General features: G+C 50.4%; 4 protein-coding genes and 1 long non-coding RNA gene across 8 annotated transcripts; 2 read left to right on the forward strand and 3 right to left on the reverse strand.

The window, feature by feature from the left end:
- Positions 1 to 577: 577 nt before the first annotated feature.
- Positions 578 to 2565, reverse strand: LOC117860058 (E3 ubiquitin-protein ligase ATL6). The gene has a single exon (XM_034743265.2). It carries the CDS (start codon positions 2075 to 2077, stop codon positions 863 to 865), a length of 1215 nt encoding a protein of 404 aa, XP_034599156.1. The 5' UTR covers positions 2078 to 2565; the 3' UTR covers positions 578 to 862.
- Positions 2566 to 3523: 958 nt separating this feature from the next.
- Positions 3524 to 8160, reverse strand: LOC117861530 (probable glucan 1,3-beta-glucosidase A). Of its 4 annotated transcripts, none has more exons than XM_034745100.2 (11): positions 7722 to 8152; positions 7090 to 7521; positions 6870 to 6976; positions 6646 to 6765; positions 6367 to 6546; positions 6075 to 6233; positions 5809 to 5978; positions 5555 to 5707; positions 4822 to 5174; positions 4418 to 4639; positions 3524 to 3996 (listed from the first exon to the last, which is right to left on the reverse strand). In XM_034745100.2, the coding sequence occupies exons 2-11, from the start codon at positions 7169 to 7171 to the stop codon at positions 3917 to 3919; spliced, it is 1626 nt and encodes a 541-aa protein (XP_034600991.1). In that variant the 5' UTR covers positions 7172 to 7521; positions 7722 to 8152; the 3' UTR covers positions 3524 to 3916. The 4 variants fall into 4 exon arrangements, with proteins under 4 accessions (XP_034600991.1, XP_034600992.1, XP_034600993.1 ...); XM_034745101.2 differs by having other exon boundaries at positions 7610 to 8152; XM_034745102.2 differs by having other exon boundaries at positions 6646 to 6753; positions 7090 to 8160.
- A 6265-nt stretch (positions 8161 to 14425) lies between these two features.
- LOC117860188 (transcription factor bHLH94) lies at positions 14426 to 16398 on the forward strand. The gene is made up of 3 exons (XM_034743442.2): positions 14426 to 15256; positions 15376 to 15873; positions 16150 to 16398. The coding sequence occupies exons 1-3, from the start codon at positions 14738 to 14740 to the stop codon at positions 16267 to 16269; spliced, it is 1137 nt and encodes a 378-aa protein (XP_034599333.1). The 5' UTR covers positions 14426 to 14737; the 3' UTR covers positions 16270 to 16398.
- Positions 16399 to 17343: 945 nt separating this feature from the next.
- Positions 17344 to 20327, reverse strand: LOC117860584 (uncharacterized). The gene is made up of 2 exons (XR_004641518.2): positions 19843 to 20327; positions 17344 to 17563 (listed from the first exon to the last, which is right to left on the reverse strand). It is a non-coding gene; the product is annotated as an uncharacterized lncRNA (long non-coding RNA).
- Positions 20328 to 20359: 32 nt separating this feature from the next.
- LOC117860582 (uncharacterized) lies at positions 20360 to 22717 on the forward strand. Its single transcript, XM_072294428.1, has 6 exons — positions 20360 to 20533; positions 20646 to 20695; positions 20786 to 20884; positions 21003 to 21073; positions 21291 to 21484; positions 22344 to 22717. Exons 1-6 carry the CDS (start codon positions 20465 to 20467, stop codon positions 22455 to 22457), a joined length of 597 nt encoding a protein of 198 aa, XP_072150529.1. The 5' UTR covers positions 20360 to 20464; the 3' UTR covers positions 22458 to 22717.
- Positions 22718 to 22875: the final 158 nt, after the last annotated feature.

Below are 22875 nucleotides of genomic sequence, written 5' to 3' on the forward strand. Positions count from 1 at the left end.
TACTTGAGCATTTGTGCATGTGGATAGCAATAACGGATAATTGTGAATATGAGATCAAGAGGGTGTGCACACAAATGTTAACATCCGTACTGTATTAAGAGAGAATTAAGAGAGAGAGAGAGAGAGAGAGAGAGAGAGAGAGAGAGAGATGCAAAATTAAGCTTGACATGGCTAGTTTTTCCTTTTATTTTTCTTCCTCCTCACGACTCTTAAAAAAAAAATCGACCGGAGTGAAAGATGTCCTTCTAATTTTATCGCTAAAGATGATGCCAAGATTCGAACCCGGACCACCAATAAAGATTTCGTTGACCTCCGGAGTTCTACACTCTATCCGTTAAGCTATGAGAATCTTTGGTTCCTCACAACTCTTATACTTTCGGTGCCTGAAATGGACCAAGATTTTAGTTGACCGCTAAATCCCAATGAGAGGCAAAAGGTTAGCAACGTGGAAGTGCAAAAATAGATTGGCTATAGTGAGGGAGGCGCCGCGTGATGTGGCTGGGCTTGACAGAAAACGAGGGGGCGGGAATGTTGTGCTGCATGAGCACTTGTACATCAAGTGGGCAAGAAAACAGAGTAAGAGGGAAACCTGTGCCGTCCGATTAGGATCTAATGGATATGGGAAGGCTTCTTGATCGACTATTCTCATCACAAGAATTTGATACCTCCCTGACTGTAACGAACCAAACAAATGGATAATCTGTTTTTACCCGACAGTTAAAAGTTATATACACACACTCTCCAAGTCTCCAACTTCGCCGCCGTAAAGCCGAAGGCGACGAGAAGGACACCTTCCTAACTTTTTACTGGGATACTGTACTGCGTACTCTGAGCTCTTGGGCCTAACGCTAGAGCAGCCACGTCAAACGTGGGCGCCAAGTGGGCACGCCCCACCGTCGCACTGCTCTTCAGCCTTGCCGTCGCCAGCGACCTTCGCGCCCTTGGCCGGAGCATCGGCCTCGCCGCGCCGCGCGGAGCCCCACGCCGGCAGCCTCGCGGAGAAGGTGCGCGCCAGCATCGACATGTTGGGCCACCGGCCGGAGCTGCCGAGCCGGACGCTCCTCCCGGCGCGGGCGCCTCCGAATCCGCGGCGCGCGCTCCCGTCGCCGCCCGCCTGGACGCTCGCGGACCGCCGAAGGCTGCTCGCCGCGACCACCTCCCGGAGAACGTGCTCCGGCAGCCGCAGCGTGTACCGCTCCGAGGCCTCGGCGGGCGCGGCCGCGGCGAGCGAGTGCCCCGTGGTGTGCGAGCGCGGGAACTGCGCGGGCTGCCGGCCCGACTTGCTCCGCAGCGCGCGCTTGACGCTGCCGATCCGCATCAGCTCGGCGGCCTCCTCCCTCCTGTTCCTCTCCTCCTCCGTCTCCTCTGCGTCAACGACGACGACGACCGCCGCTGCCGCCTGCTCCGGCGCCGTGGCTGTTTCCGGCGCCTGCTGCCGCGGGGCGTCTTGCTCCGCGGCGGACACGGCACTCGCCGGAGCCAGCGGTGGCGCCGGTGCCGCCTCGTAGTAGTCGGGGGCGAGGACGGCGCGGCAGACGGGGCAGGTGACGTGCGACGCGAGCCAGGCGTCGATGCAGTCGGCATGGAACGCGTGGGAGCACCGGGGCAGGAGCCGGAGCGTCTCGTCGTCGTCGAACTCGCTGAGGCACACGGCGCACTCGAGCGCGCCCTTCCCGACCTTGTGCGCCTTGACGTCGGCGTAGGCCATGGTCGGGAACGACTCCAGCACGGCGCGGTCCAGCCCGCGCGCCGCCCTCCTGGACGACCGCGACGCGTACGCGATCCCTAGCGGCCGGCGCCCGCCCGCCGGGTACCCGTCGTCGTCGGGCCCGCCCAGCGGGGGCCCCGCGCAGCGGCGGAGGTAGATGGAGAAGAAGCCGAGCAGGAAGAACGCCGTGACGAGCACCACCATGACGATCGCCATCGACGGGTTGAAGTTCTTGGGGTCGAAGTAGCTCGGCCCCGGCCCCGGCCCCGTCCGCGGGCCCTGCTGCGCCGTCACGGCGTCCACGGCCGCGCCGGCCAGCGCGACCGCGACGAGGACCAGCCGGAGGCGTCGGCCATTGCTCGGGCCCATGGAGGGACACGACGCTTGCCGGCCAGCTACCTAGCTAGGACGATCTGAGTGGAGGGTGGTGGTCCGGTACTCGGGGGGTGGCCTTGCCTCTCGTCCCTCGTCTCCTTTTCCGGTGGGAGTATTAATGGAGAACGGAGCGGAGTGGCGAGCGTCCAGACGTGGGTCGAGAGGGAAAGAGATATAAAGGGCCGTGCCTTCAGCGTCCGGAGCAGCACGAATCGTTGCATCCACGCGAGAACACAACGTTTGGGCACCTGCAACATGTGGGATTCTTCCCGTAGCGCGCCGGCTCGCGGTGGAGACAGGCGCTCGATCGGCTTCGTGCCTGGCGTGCACAAACATAAACAATGCTGGTGGCTTCCTGCTCCGGTTCCGGGATGCACTTTGATCTGATCAACGAGGCGTCGAGGCATCGGGTGGCTGGCCGGCCGCCGACACGTGGATCCCCGGTGCTGCAGCCTGCAGGGCGTGCGACGAATTGTGCGCCGTGCTCGGCACCTTCTGCTTTCGTTATGTTTCCCGTGATTGCTTTCGATCGATCACCATCGCAGTTGGTGAGCGTACGAGCTACTGAAACCAGCTCACCTGTTAGCGGCAGGCGGTCGTTTTTAACTTAGATTTGGGTGCTTTTCATCTGAACCTACCACAAATTCATCTCAGGTTAGAATATTGTGCTCTTCCAAAATCTGTGTTACTTTTCGAATCGCGGTAGGTCGAGCGTGGCAGAATTGAACGGTCAATAAGCCAGTGGTTGCTGGTGACTTGCGACTTGCGAGCGATGGCAGTCGTCGGCAACGACCAGACCAAACGACCTTTGCGTGGGCAGGAAACGCCAGCGTTGTTTATTGGCATCTCCCGGGCCTCCAGTCCACGTCCATGCGCGCTCCCGGTCAAACCCGACAGCTCGGACGGATCGGACGGCCGGCCAGCCTCTACGGTTTTTCTCCGCCGGGACCGGGCGAGGCCAGTCAGATCAGTTCAGATGGCAATTGCGCCGCCGGTCGCCGCCGGATTGGGATCATGAGGCCCGTTGCCGTCGGTACTTCCGGCGACATGAATGGATCATGAACGGGTGCGTGAAAACCGAAAAGGGCTAAAAACTTCCAAGTCCACGGGAGCAGGAAAACCTGCCGTTGCACGTACGTGGCGGCCACCGTGATTGCAATGGTGCGTACGGGCATGGATCCGTTGACGATGGGGCACCGGTTCCGGTGGATCCCCGTCACGTAAAGAGAAGTGAACACCTACCACTTGCTGCGCCCATCAATTCAATTTTCCGGCAACGGGGCACTGACCTGTTGGCACTCAACAGGGTAAAACTCCCTTCTAGAAGTGTGGCAACGATGCAAGGTAAAGGTGGCGCCAACGGATAAGCAACGGCACAGTGCCGTACCCGCACGTAACAGCCAACGGACGCCAAGGCCACTGGCTTCGGGGCTCATGCCGTTCTGCAGAAGGCGGATGGGATAATTCAGACTTCGGGTTCATTTTCCCCTTACAGACACGGTGGAATCTCGTTCTCACTTTCTTTGTCCACGCTTTACATCATTGGCGAGTGGTTTTCCTTTACATTCAGATAAGCAGGAAGAGTCCAGGGTCAGTGGAACTTCTTTTCTTTCTTTCTTCTTTCAGCAAAGGCGGCATTTCCTCGATTTCCTGATGTTCAAGTGCTTCGCAAAAAAGAAAAGAAAAAAAAAAGAATACCGATAACTTAGGAAACGAATGGACTACACAGATTTAGCATCTCTTTGCATAGACTTTTTTGAACGAATAAAATACTCAAAATTAGCGAGGCGCTATCGGACTATCTTTTCCTTTTGTGTAGGCACGTTTCTCCTATCATGTCAATACAGGCAAAAGGTAAATGAGACATCCAGCCACAAGCAACATGTAGTTTGGGCTTATGAGTGGTGAACCATCTGCAACGGAAACAAAAGGATCATGTCAAAGCAGGAAAGCATGAACATACTGAATCAAAATTTAAAAGGAGGCATTTGCTGCTGCATCAAGCAACATGAACATCAATAACAGTAATTATAGAACATCCTTTTTTCCCTGAAATGATGACAATGATAGCACTGGATTCTGTTACCCTAATGAAACTATAAGCACTACTGCATGAGCTATTTGTCATGGGATTCTGTTGCCCTAATGATAGCAGATCATGGAGTTAACTGACAATAATATATCATATGATTAATTTCGGAATAACATGGTACACAATGACTTTTAAAGAATAAACAGTTCTCTAACTCCAGAGTATGTAAATGGAAATACAAAGGATGTTTAGAAATATTTGATGCTGAAAGCAGGAGAGAAGTGGCAATATGAGCATCTTACCAATAAGATACCTATTCCTTATGTTCCATTCATAGTCCCAGTGCACACTGTTGCACTTCACTGTCCAATAAGACCAACCAAAGGATGCTTCACCATAGACCTCTAATTGCGCATTTCCAAACAACTGATATTGGAGTTGTGAAGCATTCGTCACATTCCATTCATTTACCCACTCTCCTGAATAATGTAACGCAGGGGGTAAATAAATTAGCATAAGTGTACCTGTGAGATGCAAAGGAAGAGGAAATAGCATCTGATATAATAAATTATCTTTTGTACTGCAAAAAAGTTAAACGGTACAAAAAAAATAAATGAACTATCGATATATTTGAATGAAGTTTAACGTTTTGACATAGGATGTTCTGCATAAACAGAAGAGTTCAAATTGAGTTTGCAGAACCTACCAATAAAAACAAGAGGTACATTTGCACGATTCAAGGACTGTACTTGCGGCAGTCTGTTCTTATAAATGAACTGTATGTTCTCTGTTGCATTCAGTTTCTCAAAATAAGGATCAAAGAGGTTGTAGTAATGTAAATCTACAACCGTGTTAGTTGCACCCAGGTAAGCCTGGTAAAGCTCCATTGGATCTGCATTCCCAATCCTCTGGCAGAATATAACATAAGCAGTGTCTGAATAACTTCGTACAATCTGGTAGCCTGTTTTGTAATATGACACTAGAGTGTCTAGTGGGACTCCAGCTGCAGAAGGTTCATTCAAAAGCTCGATACCTAGGAGACAGGGATTGTCTGCATATCTGCAGGTAAAAACACAACATGCCTATGTTAGGACTAAGGAAATGCCTTTGTGAGACTACGGACATTCTGGTACAAAGATTCTTGTGACTCCTATTATTTTTAATAGATTTTCCATTGAACCAAGACATGCCCTCTACTTCCCTTACTGTTATGTCTTTCCTGACTATAGTACACAAATTTAACACTATTTTCACAGTTCAAGGCTTTAAGCATGAAAAGGAAAATCATATTGATGACAAGTTCACATATCTCCTAAAGTGTTCTTGTGACCAAAAAACTATCAATGTTGCGCATGTCTGCAAAATGTCCACTGCCTTGTATTTATCATATTGCATGAAAAAATTAACAGACTGAAAAAATGAGGGAAAATGATTCTTACCTTTGAGCAAGAAAATTAATGACATCTAATGTTTTCTGTATGTTAGCTTCCGAAGGCCAATCTAATGAACCATCTCTGCTAGCACTGTGCTCCATTCCATTTTGAGATCCAGGAGCCGCGTGGAGATCGATGATGCACTTCAAGCCATAAATCCTGATCTCAAAATCAGAACCCAATACCATGCAGTCTCAAAATTTCAAAAGGAAAATTTTTGTGAAAGGAACAATGAAGAACAGTTTAGAGGCTAGACCTACTGTGCCCAATAGAATGCTCTATCGAGGGCATTCAGGGAGCCACCAATAAATGGAGCAGGTGGATCAGGATCATATGCAATCCACCATCCAACAGGAATCCTGACTGCATTTATACCATTTTGTGCGATGAATAAGAAATCGCTTCCACTCACAAACTTCTTCCGGTGTTCCTGCAAATTGTATGAATGAGCAACAAAATATAAGGAAAGAAAAAATGTGCACTGCAAGCTTGGAGCAAAAGACATGGATTTGGACGTGGAACTTACTGTCAAGACTGACTTTGCCTGCTCAGGCCCATATCCATTCGCAAGCTGGTAGTCTCCATGCAAGTTATTGGCAACAATCGTCATCTCAAATGTTGCCATGTCATCATCCCATCCTGGTTGGGAAGGGTAATTTGAAGTAAGCTGATTATTGTCTGTGACCTGAATAATGTAGTATTTTGTCAACTTTCTAGACTCTGTTTCTGAAGGTTAAGCTATTTAGTTCTGGTTTCATTAGAAGAATATAATGACAGGGCATAACTGGTTCCATTTGTGAACATGGCAAGAGCAATACCTGCAAATAACTCCCATTTAAAAGCTTGATATGAAGCAGTGTATTGTTCCTCTCAATGTAAAATGTTTCCGAGTCCCCTGGTGAATCTGCTGTCGCTGAGATGGCGTCGCCATCACTTGCTGTCAAGAACTGACCGTTGAAGCAGCGGAACTGAAATTCATTCATTGAAATTCTCCACAGCTGACAAAGTGACGAGTTACAAGGCACCAAGAAAAATGCAGTTCAGTTTCCTCGCGCAGTTGTAGCAATAAGAGAACACAGGACAGGCACACAACACACCTTGAAGGTCTCCCACGAAGAAGCGGCATCCCGATCCACTGTCACGTTGCCACCACCACCATCACCCGTGCTCACGTATTTCTGACGCCCCACTGACTTGAGCTGCACCTGCGTGCCATCCTGGAGCAAACCCTCTCATGAGAAGAAGAAGAAAGCAAGATTTCAAGAAAACACACGGCATTGCTCACACATGAGCTGCAATAGCCAGCAGAAGGAAGACCTACAAGCATGTCCCTGTTCGGAATGCCGTCAAACAAGGAGGGCTTGATCCACCCCTCCACCACCAGCCAGCCCCCCAAGTTCACCGCCCTGACCTTGGAGAAATTATTGTCTGCGATGACAAAGAAACAAGAATACAGCACCAAGGCAGACGAAATGAGTAACCAACGCACAGCGAAAGCAGGTTAAGAGTAGACTGACAGTGCCACGAGGCAAAATGATCACCTGTTGACGAATGGGCCATCCGGAACGCTGACAGAAGGATCCCAAAGACGAAGAGACCAGCACGAGGAAGCCTCATCGTCATGACGGCAATTCATCGAACAGCCGGTGCGCACAAGACCCCGGCCGACGGCGCAGGGATGGCAGGCACTTGTATACTGGATGGAAAGGGACAGGAGGATTCCAAGCCCATCGGGGCCAGAAACCGAGAGTGACGTGGCGCGTCCGGTGAGGCCGGAAGTCTCGCCTTTCTGTGATGCTCCGCTAGTCAGCTGGATACCTTCCTTATCGCAAAGTTCATCCCAAACACGGATGGCGACGCAAACGAGCACCACACCGGAAACAGCAGCGGCTGCTGCCCGCTTTGCCGTCGGCCGCTTTTTCTCGCTCGCTGGTGGCACCGCCGCGGCGGTGGCAGGCCGACATCCGCCGCTCCTGAGATGCAGTTCAGTTCAGTTTTCCAGTGTCCGGGACTGGGAGCACTTTAACTATGTGCCATCCTCCCTCCATTTTTCATCCTTACCCATACGCTTATATATTTGCCATTCCTTTGCAAACAAAGCAACACAGACGTGGCGCGCTAACTCACCCATGCCAGCATGGATCGGGATGGGAAAAGATCGAAACGCCCCTACCTTTCTCCTGTTTCCCTCTCCTGTTCCTGCGCGCTCCATGGCCGGCCATAGCCGAGCTCCTGCTCGCCCGACCCCGCATCCTCCGCACCACTGCCGCCAGCCGCACGCCTTCGCTGCTAGCCCCACGCCACCGTCGCTGAGCGCCGCCCCTCCCGCGCCTCCAGTGCTCCGCGCCACCACCCCGCGAGCCGAGCCACACCCTGCCACCACCGCCCTAGCCCAAATCCCTCGCCGGCCCCACCCCCATTCGCCCGCCCTTCCTCCCACCGGCCCCCGCAGGGGATTTGGACGCCAGCCACGAGGATGAGCGGTGGTGACCGGCCCCGGCTAGCGCTGGCCGACCCCGGCGAGCGCTGATGGGGGTAGCAGCTCGTGGTCGCAAGAGTGTCCGAAAGTAGAAGACCCAAGATGTGGGTCCCACATGTCAGTGGTGGAGAGAGAGAGGAAAGGGATAACTAATGGGGATAAGGTAGGGGTGTTTTGGTTTTTTCCCGTCCCGATCCACGCTGGCACGGTTGAGTTGTCACGTTATGTTAGCGAAAATGATAAATTTGTTGCTTCGTACAAATATATAATCGCATTCGTAAGGATACTCTCGTAAGGATAGCGAACAGTTAAATATCCCTCGGTCGAGCAGCGCCGGCACCAGGCGTTGCGGCACAAAGGCTAAGCGCTCACGAGCAGAGGGAGAGAGAGAGAGGCGACGCTGCTGCGTGGGCTTACGGCGCCGCGCACTGGGGGTGTATGGGCTCAAAGTCTCAGGCCCACGGATCCCTTAGCCCCGGCCGCCGAGCGCTCTATGGGCTCAAAGTGTCAGGCCCACACACGGCCGGGCCGTGCTAAAAGCTGGACGGGACCTTGATCACTTGACAGGCTGGGCTCCTGAATCTTTCTTTGTCGGAATCTCCTTTTTTTGAAAAAAAAACAAACTTTTGTCGGATTCTGAGGTAGGCTGTCGCCGATCATGGAGCTGTATCTGTAGGCTGTAGCTAGGTTAGCCTGAGCGAGAGCGACGCTGTGCGAGCGGCGCGCCATGTCGTGTGCCAGCTTGTACATGTGGCCGCAGGCCGCGACCGCGCGTGGCTAGCGTGCAAACTGTCGGGTTCAGATTCCGCTCCGCGTGGACTGTTGCACACGGCGCACAAGTAGATCGAAATCGAATACTAACCTGTCGTTGCCCAGCAAGCCAAAAAAAGGTCTACCACTCTATGATCGTCGTGATGGATGTACACCGCGTGCTTTGCCGTGCTGGCGAGCCAGAGCCAGCTTTACCTCTTATTACCAATGCAGTTTGTTACTAGTGCTAAGTATTACATAGTATAGCAGGTAGCTAGGGCTAGGAATACAGTTTTTACCTTAATGATGATATTCTTGTAACGAAATTAATCCTGATCCAGATCGAGAGGCGACAAAAATAGCGCCTTGACAGATGCCTTAATGTCTTCGTCTTTGTTTTCTTTCCTTTTGTTTTCTCTTGGAGCCTATTCCGATGCCTTGACAGATCGATGCTTTCACAATCTCGTAGAGTTGCTGCATTTTGTGAAATGGGTACATTTGAAGGCAGTGCCATACCTAGAACGTCAAGTATTTTTTGACTGAACCAAAATGCTCACCTGGACTGAGGAGACGAAGTAAAGTGCATCAGCGGTCCTTAAACCCGTTTAGAGGTGTCATCTAATCTAGGTCCCCAAACTACAAATTTGCAATTTCATACCACTAAACTTGCTAATTGTGTCACTTGATGTCCAAATTTTGCTAACTTGGAATGATATCTGCCACTTGGGATGCTATCGACCCACATAACAATAACCTAACTCTCTCTTACATTGTCTCTCATTTTTCTTCATTCGCGTCATCTCCGATGAATCAAACACTGCCCTCAGCACCACCTTAGCAATGTTTGGGACACACGTAGGAAGTATGGCAGCTTAAAACTGCAAATTGGTAGTTTATTAGGGACCCATATACATATCACATCCTTAATAAATATAGGGACTGTTGGTGTATTTTACTTAAGGAGAGAGATATTCAAATCCAAATCCTTTAACTAAAGCAAAGAAGCCCCCCTGAAGAAATCCTCGCCCAGATTTGAACCTAGGCCAAACACTTGGGACACCGGATCCCAGCATCCCGGTACCACAACAAGGCTTCTCTGCACATCACATCCAGGTGCCCGGACATCCTTAACTATCATGGGGGTTCAAAGACGTACTGCAACTTAATTTGCACAGTTGACAGTACAATATGTTCAGAAAAATCGAACAAGCAAGCAGTGCGCTACCATTCATTTCCAAGTTTATGCAACTCTGTTGTGCCTCTGCATCTCGACTGTACATACATCCGAACCGGTGTTAGAGGCTGGATTACCTCATTACCATACACGAAATGCAGGCACGCATTCCGCGCGAACTGGCACCGACTCATGACTCATGAGAGCCAAAACAAATAAAAATAGAATAAAACCCACAGCTGAATAATGTGCATGGATGCACGCACACAAAAGCCCAAAGCGTAGCAGAAAGGTCTAGCCAGCCAGGTACTACTGCTAGCTCGCACAGCCTGAGCCCTGGCCCCCTGAGGGCTGAGGCCTGAGGCCGGTGAAGGTCAAGCGAAGACAAGCCCCGGGCCTAGCGGGAATATTTGCGCCGCGCGCCCGGCCGGCTCGCTGTTGATCTGACGCATGCATGTGCATTCCGGCCAGCAGGTTGGTGGCGCTAGCTAGCTTGCAAGCGGACGCAATTTTTTTGCACCCTGTTCCGCGCCGGTGCGCTACAGCTACAGGGCTACAGCCCCTCCGCCCAACCCCGGGCGAAACAGTAGTAGGCCGCTGATCGAGAGAGAGATCGTTCAAAGGTTCAGACCGGGCGGCCTGCGTGTCGTTCTGTCGCATGCACGCAGTGATTACTTCAGGTCTGGTTATATGGTAACTTGAGACTTGTAATAACCTGCAGCATACCCTGGCGGATCTCACGGCTTGCAGTGAGCCAGGCCAGTAGTGACCGATCGAGAGGGGGTGGCCCGTGGCCGGCCGGAGCCGGAGCCGGACGGAAATGCACTGAACGAACGTCTGAACCACCAGCGTACCCGATTTTTTCCAGACGGAAAGAGCCTTTTTCCTCCTCGCAGCGCAGAGAAGGCGCTGCGTACTGCATGGACACACGTACAGGCTACACGCGAGTAGACCGTGCATGCATGGGGACGAGCTATGCTACGGCGTCAAGCATGTAACCGGGCGATCTCTCCCCGTGCCCCTAGGGTCCGGGCCGGGGCTTTGAAAATGACAAATCGCCGGCACCCGGCAGCCAGGTCAGGGCTCAGGACTCAGGACCTCTGCCCCACATCTCGTAGCCTTTTGTCAATCATCTTTTGTTTTGTATCGTACTCGGCTACCCGCGGCGTGGATCGCATCGATCTGTCCTTGTTGTGTTGCTACAGCGCTGTAAATGCACGAACACATGCAATGCTAGCTGCTTCTTGCATGGCCGTGGATCGAACACAGCACAAGGCCGTCGTCTCGTTCATGACTTTTCACCGGGACATCACATGCTGAAGTGGACGTTGAATAGGGCGAGGAGTGGGGAGAGGGATCAGATAAAGCCAGGTGCTTTTTACTAAGTGAGAGGTTCGGTGTGCATGCATGCGAAAGGGGGTGCCTCGCCTCCCCTACCTTTCCTCTCTCCGTGTGTAGTGTAGGGATCCAGCCTCGCTCATGTGATTTTGGGACAATGAATCCAATTACATACGAGGGGTTTTGGTTTATTTGATCTGAAGTTGCTGCCTAACAATTTGGAATCAACAGTGTCACATGTTGAGGAAAGCAGATTTGTATGACAGAGCCCCCACAAAGTTCACAAGGTTCCAATGAAAATATGCAGCAAACAGAACTTGGAAACATGAGTTGGTTAATACTATATCAAGGGAATGAAGACGGTGTACTTGTAACGGGGGACAAGCTCACAAGCCCCAATCAACATTGGGACTCTCCACTCACTTTTCTCTACTCGCCACAGATACGACTGACCTCCTTCCATTCCTAATTGGCATGCATGTCAGCATATATGGAGCTTCCTTTTCGTTACCTTTCTCGAAGAAGGAAAAGGTAACACATGAAAAAGGTGAAAATGGTACTTGTGTTGAACATAAGAAACTTTACACTGTTCACCACAAGCTTGATGGGTCATCAATCCATCACCTTTATTGCATTGTGACATGATCTGTTTCTAAGACACGGTACGTGTGACATGATTGACACGTAATTCTCTTGTAACCTTTTGCAATAATTTGGTTGAGGGGTGGACCATTTATAAGGCGGTTTTCCCCTTTGGTAATATTCGCCTATGAAGGTAACTCCATGTTTTTCATATGCTCACAAATCCTCCATCCTAAAAGGCGGCAAAGCTAGCCAAAAATGGCGATGGCAACGGGATCTTCGTTCTCACTGATTTTGCATAAATCCATCCAAGGTTAGCTAACCCCGATAACAAAGGCTAGCTCTGCCCCTGTTGAAAGGTAGCACCGGCTGAAAAGTACTGCTCCATCCAGGCATCCCCGTTCTGAATTATAGTTCATTGCTTTAAGTTGTCCTAACTAAAATATTTATAACTTTGATCAAGTTTATAGAAAATATATTAACATCCGTAGTACCGAATAAATGCATTATCAAGAAACTTTTCACTGTGTATTAACTGAAACTAATTAATTAGATGATGTAAATGTTGTTGTCTTTTGATATAAACTTGATCAAAGTTAGAAATATGTGACTCAGGATAAAATTAAAATAAACTATAATTTGGAATGAGGGAGTACTTGGAAGATTTGTTTGGAGGAGGAAAGAATAGTGTAATTGCCATATTTAACTCCATGCCTCAATCTACCCAACAAGATGCTCAGTATCTGTTGATACAAACTTTTTAGGACATATTAGCATCTTTCGGTCATTCTTTTTTGCTTCCTTGTAGAAGTATAACAGAAGGTCTAGAAAACGAAAACAAAAGACAGAAAAGCCAAATCCCAAATTACAGTAGCTACGTATAGTACGTCGCATTCGAGAAGAGCATCGTGAAATTTAGGGAACAAGAAATTGTTAGCTAGCCATGTTCATTCAGAGACGCGCGCATGGGTCTCCACAGCTAGACGTACGCCTGTGATGACACGTGGGTCTGCGGAGCTACAGTACATTATACGCGAGAGCAAAGGCACAGTGACGCTATCCGTCACGCGCCGGCCTCCGTGCACGCGTGCTCGATATGGCAGCAGAGACGATGGACGATGTACCAAGCAGTAGCAGTCGCGTACCATGCATGCTATGTGTACAAGAACGTAATGCATGCAAGAGCTCAGCTCCGGGCCGTGTAGTACGTGGAGATGTCTGTTGACGACGTGCGATGCGCGGCTAGCAGCATGCATGCACGACGACGTACCCACACTGCCAGTCTGCCACACATGCCTCCCCGTGACCGCCGGCCGGCCACAATGATTCCCCTCATCATGCTCGTGGGCGCGCGCCTAGAGGGATGGACGGATCCGATACGCCCGGTGCATGCCGGCCGGCTTCGGGCTTCCTGCTACTAGCTGCTGCTGCGACCCAGCCGGCATCGGAGTGCGGCTACGCTGTAGCCTCCCGTCAGCTCCCTGCCGATGCAACCGCGCAGCTGCAGCCTGAGACTGAGACTCAGGGCACCCGCAATGGTTGCCATGTCAGCTCTCTACAAGGATCCACGTCATTTTTCATCCTATGTGGAGGGAAGAGAAACAAAGAGAGAAATGCATGTTACTGAACCTAGCGTAAGCCGATAGCACATCTTTCCATGTTGAGTGTGCTCCACTCTCAGCCGTCCCCTCTCTCCTCTCTGCCTCGCCACTCGCTAGCTTGCCCCCGTCTCTCTCCACCTCCAAGATCGCCATCGTGGTGTCGACGAACTGCCACCGCGTGGAGAAGGGTGGAGTGCCGGCACGGATGGAGTACGCCACCAGAGCTCGGGCTACCGCCGTGCTGAGCTCAACGATGGAGGTAGGGTGGGTACTAGCGCGCCAGGTATGGGTGCGGACGAGTCGGCGAGGTTGCTGGGCACCGGTGCGGGAGAAGGAGGGGCGATAGCCAGGGTGGGCTGCCAGTGCAGGGAAGAGGCGGAACCCTCCGTCGAGGCATGCGCAGGGAAAAGGAGGGGTGGCTGCCGGGGCGGTGAGGAGGTGGGGTGGGCCGCTAGCGCGTGGAGGAGGCTGGCCCGATCGCTAGCGCGGGGAGGAGGAGAGGCGGATGCGGCTGGCGGGTGGAGCCGTAGAGCCAGTGATGAAGAGAAAGAATGAAGATGAGAGGAAAATAAGGATGGAATAAAATATTTCTACATGTGAATCCCACAAAATTTTGTAAACTACGTTAAAAGCTAAATTATTGGACGGATGGTCATAGTATCTATGGATGAGGTGAACATCTTTATATAGAGCCATCTTTACCATTACGCGGGTGCCGTGAGAGCAAGCGACGACGGCGCTGCTACTCCAGCAAAAGTTACCGCGTGGCTCCGTCACCGGTCACCGTTCTACCGCGTGGCTGCTGTGTGTCCTCTGTCCTCCTGCTCAACCACTCGCTCTGATTGGTAAATCTGGAATGACAAGGTTGTGTATTTTGTGCAGTCTAGGGAGAACGCCTTGTTTTTAGCATCGCCTAGTGTGGGTTGCGTTTCCCGATGCCACTGTACCAGCAATCCAGCGGCCTGCGTCCTCTCTCTCTCTCTCTCCTCTGTCCTCCCCTGCCATTTCGTCCCCGTCTCCCCGACCAAATCATGGCCTAATCACGCCACTCCTCCGTGAGGCCTGAGCCCCCCCGGCCGTCCATGGATCCTGCACACACGCAGTATATAGATTATCCGTCGGCTCCATATGAGGCGCCATGCCTTTCTTCCTCCAAAGTTCTATGGCTGTCTAGCGAGCCATCTTGAGGCTGAGCTATCTCCACGTTACATGTTGCCAGCTTCTCGCGCCTCCTTGTCCCTTTTCGGAGGGTAATTTCTTGAGGCATGGCGCTCGAGGCCGTGGTGTTCTGTGAGGGACTCTTCGGCAGCTGGGCCATGGCGGCGGCTCCCGGAGGAGGAGGAGGGTGGAGCTGGGGCCATGACGGAAATGAGCATGGCGGGGCCATGGAGGGGATGATGGACTTGGAAGGGGGCACCGCCGCCGCCTACTGGGAGGTGGGCGCAAGCTCCTCCGTGATGATGAAAGGGCCTGATCAGGAGCCGGACGGCAGCTCTGCTGCGCCGCCGCCGCCCGAGAACGGATGCGGCGGTGGCAATGCAGCAGCAGCTGGTGCCGGCTTTTCGCAGGAGGTGCTAACCGTGGCGACAACGGCGACGGTAATGTCGCCGCCGTCGGCGGCGGCTGGGAGGCGGAAGCGCCGGAGGACGAGGAGCGTCAAGAACATGGAGGAGGTGGAGAGCCAGCGGATGACCCACATCGCCGTGGAGCGCAACCGCCGCAAGCAGATGAACGAGTACCTCGCCGTGCTCCGGTCCCTCATGCCGGCGTCCTACGTGCAAAGGGTACGTGCCTAGCGCCAGCGCGCCTATTTAGCTAGGGCTCAATTGTTTAACCTGCCATTGTCGATCTCGATGAAGATGATGGTTTTGGTTTGTGTGTCGTGGACGCTGGATGTTCACAGGGAGACCAGGCGTCCATAATTGGCGGCGCAATCAACTACGTCAAGGAGCTGGAGCAGCTGCTCCAGTCGCTGGAGGCGCGGAAACACGCCCGCCGCCACGACCCGTCCCCCGGCTCCGGCGCCGGCGACGCTGCGCCCGCGCCCTTCGCGGGCTTCTTCACCTTCCCGCAGTACTCCATGAGCGCCGGCGCCCGCTCCCCCGCCGCCACCGCAGACACGCCACCCGCAGACGACGAGCAGAGCCCAAACAACGCTGACGCGGACGGCAACAACGGTGGCGACGACGACGACGCCTCGGGCTCGAGGCCATCGTCCGTGGCAGAGGTCGAGGTGACCATGGTGGAGAGCCACGCGAATCTGAAGCTGCTGTCCCGGCGGCGCCCGCGGCAGCTGCTGCGGCTGGTCGCCGGGCTGCAGGGCCACCGCCTCTCCGTGCTGCACCTCAACGCGACCAGCGACGACGCCCGCCACATGGCCCTCTATTCCCTCAGCCTCAAGGTAACCCTACTTCGCTGGTCGCCGCCACCCCTTTGTCCCCTTCCCCGGCCTCGGTTTCCGTGAGCCTTGTCAGGAACGACGCCTCCAAACTCCCCCGTCGTCTCCACGCTTTCAATGAAGTCGGCACCACGGGGTCAGGGACAGGCCGTGGTTACAAGTACTATCGCCGTAGAGCTGGTTGTAGAAGGCCGGCCGGCCATGGCATTCTTTAATGTGCCGTCATTAATGACCTGCTGAACGTTCTTCTCGTGTGTTTCTGCTTGGCGGCTGCCGCAGGTGGAAGACGACTGCGCGCTCTCGTCGGTGGACGACATCGCGGCGGCGGTGCACCGCATCGTGGAGGCGATCGACCAAGAGGAGGGCGGCGCCGAGCTCAGATCGCAGGCTGAAGAATAATGCACTACCTGTAGGCTTTGATGTCTGAACTGATTTGCGCGTTTTGTATCGTCAAGTAGCAAGCAGTGCCCCCTCCTGTATTTAGCAACTTTGCATCTCCCATCTATGGACGACGTACGATTTGTTCTAGCGTCACAAGTGTTTGTGTTTGTACGTAGTACGTGCATGGGAGGACCGTACGACGTGACACGCGTTGATTGCGGGCAGTGACGTGTTCTTCACCGCCTTGTCGTAGTTGTAGCCTGTAGACGACGCAGCACGAGGAGCGACGACAAGCACAATCCCAGCAGAGCTTTCAGGGCCCTGTGCGTGCCTGCCTGTGCGCGCGCCCTGTTGGACCGGCTGTTCCCCTCGTGAAGCAACATTCCCAATCGAGGTAGCAGGAACGAAGATTCCGAGACAGCCCCGGCCCCCGCCTGCCGGTGGCCACCCGCGCAGCCGGCGTCCGCCCCCGGGCGCTTCAGTGGCAAGAGCTCGGCCCCGCGCCGGCCAGCCCGGTGGTGCGCCACCGCGTCGTGTGGCCATGCCAGCGCCTGTGCAGGAGGCCGGGAAGCAAGGGTTGACGAGCGGTTCCTGCAAAAGGAGCTTTTGCGGGAAAGGGAATGGGCCGAGAGCGATGGCGGGCAACTGATGCTACTGAACGCTGGAAAGCGAGGTGGTGATGGGGGGAGATCGAGCTGGGGTCCTGGGGAAACTGAGATGATAGGAAAAGACGTGCCCGCTCGGCTCGTGTCGTCGCATTGACCCTCGCCGAAAAGAGATTCTGGGACAGAGGCCCCTTTCCCCTGCAGAGCCCTTTTCCCGTTTCTGCCTAGGCATGATTGATCGATCCCATTGCTAAAAGCCCTCCTGATTCCTGAAACGACGCGTCTCTCTCGAGATGTCCTACCTCATTTTTCTTTCTCCCTATGTCTCTCTTAATTTTTCATCAAAAGGAAATTCTGGCGATAATTGTATTTGGCAGATGTAACTAGTGCACGAGTACACGTGACGCGTGATCCTAGCGTGGAAAGTCACCGGCCACTGATCTCGCAAAGGAAATAGTACCGGAACGAAGGGTACTGCGATAACTGATGAGCAAAGCAGGTAACCACCTCACTAGAACTGAAGGAAAAATGTACATGAGAGTATGAGACCTGATGGCCCAACCCAGTCTCTTACCGTTGGAAAGGGATGGCATAGTGTTAAGGTAGCAAAAACACAAGATCACATATTCATCCTGCCACTGCAGCAGCACAGCGCCCATGACCACACAACAGGGTGTGTTAGCTTCCGAAATCTTTGCTCTGGGGCTCTGCTAATGGGAAGAAACGATTGTCAGCAGAGTACAAATTTTCACAGTCAACATAGCATACACAAAACATCGACACAAAAATTCTACAGGTGGATCTAACAAGGAACTATGTGATTTGGTTTGGAACATCCAGCCTCATATTTTCCCTTGCAGTTGCAGACCACCACTGCATTGCCATTTAATTTCCCACCATACGTCGGCTCAGACCACTGGAGAACTGGACTTAGAGGTAACAAGGCTATAGACATAGTTCATGCAACTAATTAACTGGATAGAACATAACAATTTGGAGAGGAAATAAAAAGTCATATTGCACCATGTAAAAGACAAACGGACAAGTTGTTTGACAGCTCTCGATATCATTCGATGTTTCCAAACTTAGATCAATGATTCACACGTTTCAGTGGCCTACTTATTGTTTGATATTGAGCTCATGTCTGAAAGGAATAAATGCAGGTAGGCCTAGTACATCCCTGAACAAACACGACAAGATAAACTTTATCAAAAGATTCCCGTGTATCTACAATCTGTCGGATAAAGCATTCTTTTAGTAACAGAGACATTGGTAAATCATAGGAAAGTGACAAGATATATAGTTAGACGTACTGGTCAGATCTTCCAAGAAATAGCTCAAATGGAAATAAAAGCTAAGTACTAAGGAGGTACTGAAAAGTAAAAGCACATGTGAAGAACACAATAAGTGTTCGAATCAGACAAATTAAAAGGACAAGGAGCATAACTTGCTAACTGGATATAATTTGACTGAAATGTGTAAAGTTACAATATGTTGTACATTTTCTCCAAAGAAGACCGGGCTAATATTTCTGAAGTTTTAGATGAAGGAGTATCGGTGCTTATGAGAATGCAGAGAAGTGGTGGCTGAGTAATGAGTGTCATCTTGTTCTGAATATATATTGCCATGAGATTTTTCAGTAATATGAGGGTTGATCTTGCTTTTTGGTTACTGAATACCATTGACTATGTCCAACCTACTCTTAATAGTTAAGCAACTCAACATCTCATTGCACTCTTTTTCCAAAAGTACAAAGCAATAGTTCCACTAATAATTAGTTATCGGCTCATTGCAATTGAATTCAACTTTGATCGAGTAATGTGTGTCTACATTGGTTTGTTAAGGGGGTGTTTGGGAGGCATGTGCTAAATTTTAGCACATGTCACATCGGATGTTTAGACACTAATTAGGAGTATTAAACATAGCCTAATTACAAAACTAATTGCACAACTCCTAGGCTAAATCACGAGACGAATCTATTAAGCCTAATTAGTCCATGATTTGATAATGTGGTGCTACAGTAACCATTCGCTAATGATGGATTAATTAGGCTTAATAGATTCGTCTCGTGATTTAGCCTAGGGGTTGTGCAATTAGTTTTGTAATTAGGCTATGTTTAATACTCCTAATTAGTGTCCAAACATCCGATGTGACAGGTGCTAAAATTTAGCACCTGCTATCCAAACACCCCCTAAGTCTTCTTGAAGTTGGAGCATTGATACTTTAGACAAAACACAAATGATGAACAGATGGAGGTAATTTAACTGTCAAGAACTCAAGATGCTGAACATCAGAATATTCTAAGATTAAAAGAAAATATGCTTTAGTTGATTCTCAATTCTGTCATGCTACAGGTTTGTGCTCTGAAAACTTATAAATGGTTTATAGTAAATGCATTTGAACTTTGTCATGTTACATGTTTGTGGTCTCAAGAACTGACGAGTGGTTAGTAGGAAATGCAGTTCACACATATATAAATCTACTTTGATTTAAACAAATGATAAACAAATAAAATGGGGGAAGCGATGAGAAGGCATTGCCACTAACTACTGCAATGCAATCCATAACTGAATTTTTTTTTAGGGCCAATGGGGGGAGAGCATCAATAACTGAAAGATGGAGCTATAAAATGTCTCTGAGAGAACAAAATTTAGTAATTAAGATGCTTTACAAATTCAAAGCAAAGTTGAGAAAAAATGAGGTAGTTCAGCTATCATTTCGTGATGAACTCTGCATCCATACTCAGGCATCTGCATCTATCCACGGCGCCTGTGTGATGCAGAGTTCATCCGCAAAATGATGTGCTGGCAGCCTGGCACAGATTAATGCCAATCAACTTTCATCACCAGTTTTGGAAATTACTTTTGCTAAGATAGATGAACATGACAAACTCGGTAGGTATCAAATTGCATTCACAAATCCAACCAGACCCAGTTTAATTTCAGGAAGAACGTGGCCGGAGGCCCTCCTTGACCAGGAAACTCACCTCCCGCCTCCCGGCAAGTCAGCACCGACACATTGCTCTCCAGTCTCCACACCGCGTGATCTCCGAGCGTCAACTCCGTCAAACCCGTGGACTCCGATCACCGTTCGTGCTGCTCCTCCGCCGCTCTGCCGCCGTTTCCCGCTGTCAGACTCGGGGCACCATCAGGCTCTTGGCCGGCGGCGTTCAAGCTGAGCACCTGGTGCCCAACACCGGCGTTGTCGGTTGTCTCCTCCCATCCGTTGCTCGGAGGTGGCCGCAACGCCGGGGACACGGCACGGGTCTCGCCGTCGCGGCGGCGGCGAGGAGGATTCAGAATCTCAGACGAAGGGACCCCCCGACTCTTCTCGTCATATTACCATTTTGCCCACCCTTACAAGTTGGATAACGCGCATGATAATCGCGACGGGACCGCGTCGTGGCTCGTAGCAGCCGTCCGATCAAGTTTAAGCGGCTCAGATCGTTGGGTGATTAAGCACGACACCTTCGCGTACGGGCCACACAAACGCTCCTCTCTGATTACACGAGTCTTCTGTCTTCTCCCCCTCCACCAGTCTCAATCCAATCAAGCGTCTCCTCATCGGCTTCCCTCAAATCGATCCCCATCGCTCCGCTCCATCCATCCATGGCGACCCTCACCATGCAGCCGATCGGCCCCAGCCCCGCCCCGGCTGCCCAGGAAGACCAGAGGCGAGTGGTTTCCTTCCTTCGCTTGCTTGTTTTGTTTTGCTCTATTGACATCCAATGAACGAGCGATTCGGAGCTTCGTTTTGTGATTTTTGGTGTTCCTGGTCTTATGCAGGAAGGGGGAGAACCCTGCTGCGGATGCTGCCGATTTGAGTGACATCGACTCGGGGTAATTGCTTCCGTGCCCGTTTAACCGCAGTACCTGACTTCCCTAGCGAATTAGCTCATGATTTATTGATGTTGCTATGATTCTGCACAGCTGGGTTGTCCTCAAGAACTCGGATATCGTCTCGGCGGACTTGGCCGCCGCCGCCATCAGTGGCGGTCAGCGTTTAGGCTCTTCAGCGATTCCTAGCTGGTACGAGTTGGGACTGTATACATCAAGAAGCGTGTGTTTGGTGGTCTGTTTCGTGTGAATTGTGACCGATTTTCTTCGGTTTTTTTCACCATGTTCGTTCGGCGTTTTGTTCTAACAGGGCACGATGGGTTCTTGGAGGTGTGGTGTACACGGTGGTGCCATTCTACAACAGAGTTAGGCAGCTTGAAGGTACGTAAGATTATAAAAATCATCTACTGGTTATTTTCTGTCTTTGGCTCGTTTATAATATTCTGCTATAAGCAGTGAAGAATAGGTTTTGTAGTTTAAAACATGACTTGAATATAATCGTTTCATGAGTTAGCACTAACTGCTTAGTATTTACAAATCGTTTATCTTGCCAATAACTTTAGAGATTCTGATTGCTATAGCTTGATTATCATGCCAGAAGAGACAGTTGGGTTTGTGGAGAATACTGTAGAGGTTGTGGAGCATGTAGCTGAGGTAACAGAGAAGCTAGCTGCAAATGTGGCTAAGCAACTTCCTAAAGACGGGTCTCTGCAGAAAGCAGTGGAAGAGGTTGAGCACATTGCTGAGGTAGTGGATACTGATGCAGAGAAGGTTGAAGCAGTCACTGAGAAGGTTTGCTTCCGTTTTTTTATATTCTTGTCGATACTCTCATGCTATATGTATTTACATATCACAGCTGCATAAGTAATAAAATCTTATTTTAGAAATTTTATCATTGCACATTACAACTGAGCAAAAGACAGCTTTGTGCTTGTTCTGGTGTTTCGATGTTTGCCAAGTTGCTAGCTAATATATGTAGTTGCCTACTTGATCATAAGTTTACTCCTGAAGCAAGAAATGACTAGTATTTTAGACTTTAGTAGTTTCCTTTGGGGAGTGGAAATTTGCGCAAATATCTGTTGTAGTTCTGCAGGACAATTTTTCATATATGCCAAGTAACAATGAGTATCGAGAACTGTTCGAAGTTGTTTCTTCGGAGAGCATAGATTTTCTTAAGCAATTTCAGACCATTTCGTAGCTTATATTGGTCACTGTTTGGCTGAAGGCTTGCTGTGTAGGAATCTAGTTGTTTTCCATATTTCTGGAGCACAGAAATTTTTGACATCTCAACATCTGATTATCTGAAAGATTGCTTGACCGCTTGGTGCTGCAGCTGCAGGAGTAGTAACGCCTCAGACCTTAAGTTTATGACAATTTTTGTAAAGCTACAAGAGAATGCCATAGGTTTGCAAGGCATCTAGAAATAGTTTAGTAGGACTTTATAAAGAGAACTTTGTAGAAGGTTTTTGTGTGCAACATTCGACGGTAACATAAATTTGGAACTACGGAAGATTGGAAGATTTATTAACCAGTTCAATTAGAAAAAGGACTCCTATAATAGATCATGAAATATTTTCTTGTTTTATATGTAAGGTGAAAGTTAACCTGGAATAAAGGTATTAACGTTTTGTGGCTCTCCTTGCCCGTACAGATCGACAAGGTCAGCGATGAGATTGACGCTGCTGTGGAGCCTGTCATCAAGGAGCTTGAAAAGGAACTCGACCAGGGCACAACATCCGACAATGGAGTTAACGCACAGAAGTGATCAGTGGCCTGTTAGGAGTGCTCCTCAATGTACATAGCGTGTGTAATGTTGTTTTTTCTCCTCTCCTCTTTTGAAGGACTGCTTGTACATATGCGTGTTGTTGTGTATGAATTTCACCCTGCCATGATCACATAATAAGGTGTGAAGATTGTGCGCGGGGTGGTCGACTGGTCGTAGATGAAGTGTGGAGAACTGAAAACAGTTCAGACATTCGTTTCAAAAAAAAAAACAGTTCAGACGTGGAACTAGATTAATATTCATGAATTATTTGTACACTATCAAATCATTACATACATAAATGCATATTGGCCTCTTCGCAAAAAAAAAAAACATATTGGCCTGTTCATTAGCCTTCTACTAGGAACCTTCTAATCGTTTAATCTGTTTCACATTTACCCCCTCTGTATGTTACTCTGCT

The sequence above is a fragment of the Setaria viridis genome, chromosome 6, assembly GCF_005286985.2.
Source record: "Setaria viridis chromosome 6, Setaria_viridis_v4.0, whole genome shotgun sequence".
Classification (NCBI taxonomy): Eukaryota; Viridiplantae; Streptophyta; class Magnoliopsida; order Poales; family Poaceae; genus Setaria; species Setaria viridis.